Source organism: Mastomys coucha, unplaced genomic scaffold, assembly GCF_008632895.1.
Source record: "Mastomys coucha isolate ucsf_1 unplaced genomic scaffold, UCSF_Mcou_1 pScaffold22, whole genome shotgun sequence".
NCBI classification, from domain to species: domain Eukaryota; kingdom Metazoa; phylum Chordata; class Mammalia; order Rodentia; family Muridae; genus Mastomys; species Mastomys coucha.
In genome coordinates this window covers 217,678,984-217,682,495 of record NW_022196905.1, presented here as the reverse complement: position 1 = coordinate 217,682,495, position 3,512 = coordinate 217,678,984, and the positions used below count along the sequence as shown (strand labels likewise).

Genomic DNA, 3,512 nt, shown 5'->3' with positions numbered 1-3,512 from the left:
ACACACACACAGAGCCTCTGTCTCCCATTCTGCTCTCAGGCTCAAATGCATGAGAACGGGTTCCATGGAGTGTTTTTGAGTGTCTGTCAACATCCAGAAGAGAAGGGATGGTGGTGGGATGGGAGAGCGTGTAATCGGTTCTCAAATGCCCCATAACAATTGTGAACACACACTACACACACACACATCCTCAGGAGGTCAGGTGTGCCATGATAAAAGGACAACATACTTTCTCTTTTACTCTAGAAGAGAAGAAATGGGCAGGTGGGGGAGTGCATGTTGGTGGCTGAGACTTCCAGGAGGGTCAGTGGCTGGATGTAGTAAGTGCTGTGGCTAAGAAGAAAGATGGAATCTGGGAGTCAGAGTCTGCTGGCTGTACTAAGTCCCTTCTATGGACACAGCGGTGTTTGTGGAGGCCACAGGCTGCAGCTGGTTTTTACCCAGCCTCCCCATCTCTCACTGCCTTCCTGACAACACATAAGACACATTATTTTCAGGTTATACCTTCTGCCAGTGTGTGTGTGTGTGTGTGTGTGTGTCTGTGTGTATACACACATGTGTGTGTGTAGGCCAGAATTCAACTTCAACTACTTCTCCACCTTAATGTCTTCTTCAACTACTTTCCACCTCACCACCTTAGTTTTTGACACAGGGTCTTTCATGGACCTGAAGCTGGTCTTGGGTAGCTTGGCTGCTCAGCAAGCCCCAGGGGTCCTTTGTCTTGTCTTGCAGCCCTGGGACTACAGGTGAGCACTGTGGCTCAGAATATGTATGCATGAGCCTGCATCCGACTCAGGTCCTCATGCGGGTGCATTAAGAACTTTATCGATTGAGCCATCTCCCTGCCCTTATTCTCTTTGTTAAAGAAAAAGAAATTCACTACATGGACAAATATTGGCATGGAAGGGATGAACAGATCTTAAAACAAAGACAAAGGGGTTACCATCGTCTGCATTTTATTGTAATGCACTTTTGTGGCAGTTTCAACAGCATCTCTCCCTTGGCTCTAAAACCCACCCTCGTAGGAATGGCTACAGTGTCTAAGCCATGAGCATCTGAAAACACACATTTCAGAAAAGCTGTTCTCAAGTACTCAGTGGCGGAAGCGAAGTCAGCCATGTGTCCTTACCTGGAGCAGACACTCCGTGTAGCGCAGATTCACCAGGCAGCAGATCTTTTGAATTGGAGGTGAATGGTGATTGTCTAAATGTGTCTTCTGAAAAGAAAGGGCTGGGGTAGGGGAGGAGGGGCGATGGTTAGTAAATTAAAGTTACTTAAGACACCTATAGCACCCGGCTCCAAACACCCATGTGTGTGCACACACGCACACACACACACACACACACACACACACACACACACACACACGCACGCACATACACATTCTCTACTACATTTAGTTGTGTTTTTTCAATTATGTTTAAGCTATATAAATAATACTATGCTTATAATGGAGGAAGAAGCAGGCTGTCACAGGTGGGCATAAATTTTATACTCAGTGTCCACATATAAAACATTACCTTAAAAAATAGATTTAGCGTGTGTGTGTGTGTGTGTGTGTGTGTGTGTGTGTGTGTGTGTGCGTGCGTGCATGTGCGTGTGTGGTATGTGTGCTAGAGTGCACACACATGCATGTGGAGGCCAGAAGAGAGTGTCAGACGCAATGAAGCTGAAGTTACAGGTGGCCATTAGCCATCTGACAAGGGTGTTGAGAACCAAACTTGTCCTCTGCAAGACAAACCTTCGTAACCACTGAGCCTCTCTCCAGCCCTAAAACACACTTGAAACACAGCAAAGCTCAAGTGTAGGGCCAGCCCAGTGGCTGGATGTATTTTCCCTTGCTCACATGAATTCTGGGTATGCATCAAGATAACCGCTGGCTCAGAATCAGAAAGACCGTCTCTGTACCTTCGAAGGGAGAGGGAACCACCTGCTTGTGCCATAATCTGTCACCTGACCCTCTCAGAGACCCATAGCACACACAGGAGGCACACAAGACTGGATCCTGGAGCCACTGCTCTGCAGGCCACACTGGCTGGCCTCAGAAACTGCAGCTCAAGCTGGAGCTGGGTTAGTTCCATAAGAGGTGCAGCTGGGAAGCTAAGCTGCTGAATGGACAGCCCTACTTGTGTGCATCCCAGACAATTCAACCAGCAGAACCAATTGCCAAGGTAGTGTGGAGGCCATGGGCAGTAATATGGTCTCCAGATGGGAGGGGGAGCAAGCTGCTATCGCCCCTGTGTTTGGAGGGACAAAGAAGACACACAAGGAGCCAGCAATGCAGGCCCTGGGCTGAGGCTACCTCAGGCAAGTTGGAGGCCAGATAAACCTGAAGCTGTAGCAGAAGCCCAGAAAAGGGATGCTTTCCCTAGGCCCAACACCTGATTCCCAGTAGGGTCTGGGGTTGTCCAAATCTTCCTGAAGGCAGGGGCCCTCTAGCTTGAAGGGGCAGGGCAAAGAGCATCCCAGGGCATGGAAGCCTGAGAATCCCAATCTAAGCTTGGCCCTAGACTACAGTTACAATGATTAAATAAATATTAAAGAGACGGTATTAAGATAAAAGTGGAAGGAAACATTTTTTAAGAGGGAAATACGTATCACTGGGTAATGAAGGTCTATCAAAGCTGCTTGGCTACACTGACTATGACTCTGACTGGCATGCTTTGTGTTTCTATTGTAAACAGTGAGCACTGTGCATGGGCTTTCAAACTGCACAAGCTGTGGGCCACTCGGAGCAGATAAACAGGAAAGGCAGTTTCAACTTTTATACCTTTACACCAACCACCACAAAAGCTGCCGGTCACAAGCCACTTGGTGGTTGAGCACATGTCCTCTGGAACTCAAGCTCTGACTACACTACTTGGCCATGGTGTGACCTTGCACAAAGTCTTAACTTCTCTGGGCCTTCATTTCTTGTCTCTAGTTGGGATAGCGGGATAACAGGATACACACAGCACGGAGGAGCTGAAGGAGTCCATGGGCTGTGTTTTGCATAGTTCCAGTGCATACAACAAGTGCTCAATAAATGGGAATTATGTTTTTTTTTTAAATGTGTAGCCCAAAGGAGAATAAGTGATCCAACTTTTCCGTACATGTTAACAAAAAGGGAGGTTCCCTTTGTATATATAGAAGCCATCATAACAAATAAAGGGAAAGCCATTTCTGATCTGGAAGTCTTAGTTAACTGTGGGGATTAGGTTAATGCCCAGCCCTTGCTTGCATAAAGACTACTAAGGATCAAAGAACATGAAAAGAATTAGAGAGACTGCTGCTCTGACATGAGGCATGAGGGTTCTTGATGACAAGGCTCGGCTGGAGTGGTAGATTGTTTATCATGCATGACACTCTCTAAACTCCATCCCTATCAACACACACACACATACACACACACAGAGAGAGAGAGAGAGAGAAAGAGAGAGAGAGAGAGAGAGAACACACACACAGAGAGAGAGAGAGGGAGAGGAAGAGAGAGAGAGAGAGAAAGAGAGAGAGAGAGAGAGAGAGAGAGAACA

General features: G+C 47.2%; 1 protein-coding gene and 1 long non-coding RNA gene across 10 annotated transcripts in view; one reads left to right on the top strand and one right to left on the bottom strand.

Annotated features, from left to right (window-relative positions):
- Positions 1-3,512, bottom strand: part of Znf827 (zinc finger protein 827) — a 171,710-nt gene that overhangs the window by 56,078 nt on the left and 112,120 nt on the right. For all 9 annotated transcript variants that reach the window (XM_031340392.1, XM_031340396.1, XM_031340394.1 and 6 more), the window contains exon 8: positions 1,130-1,230. In XM_031340392.1, coding sequence (XP_031196252.1) covers positions 1,130-1,230 — 101 coding nt within the window. The remainder of the gene's footprint in view (positions 1-1,129; positions 1,231-3,512) is intronic.
- Positions 1-3,512, top strand: part of LOC116069621 — a 21,719-nt gene that overhangs the window by 8,749 nt on the left and 9,458 nt on the right. The gene's annotated exons all lie outside the window — the stretch shown is intronic.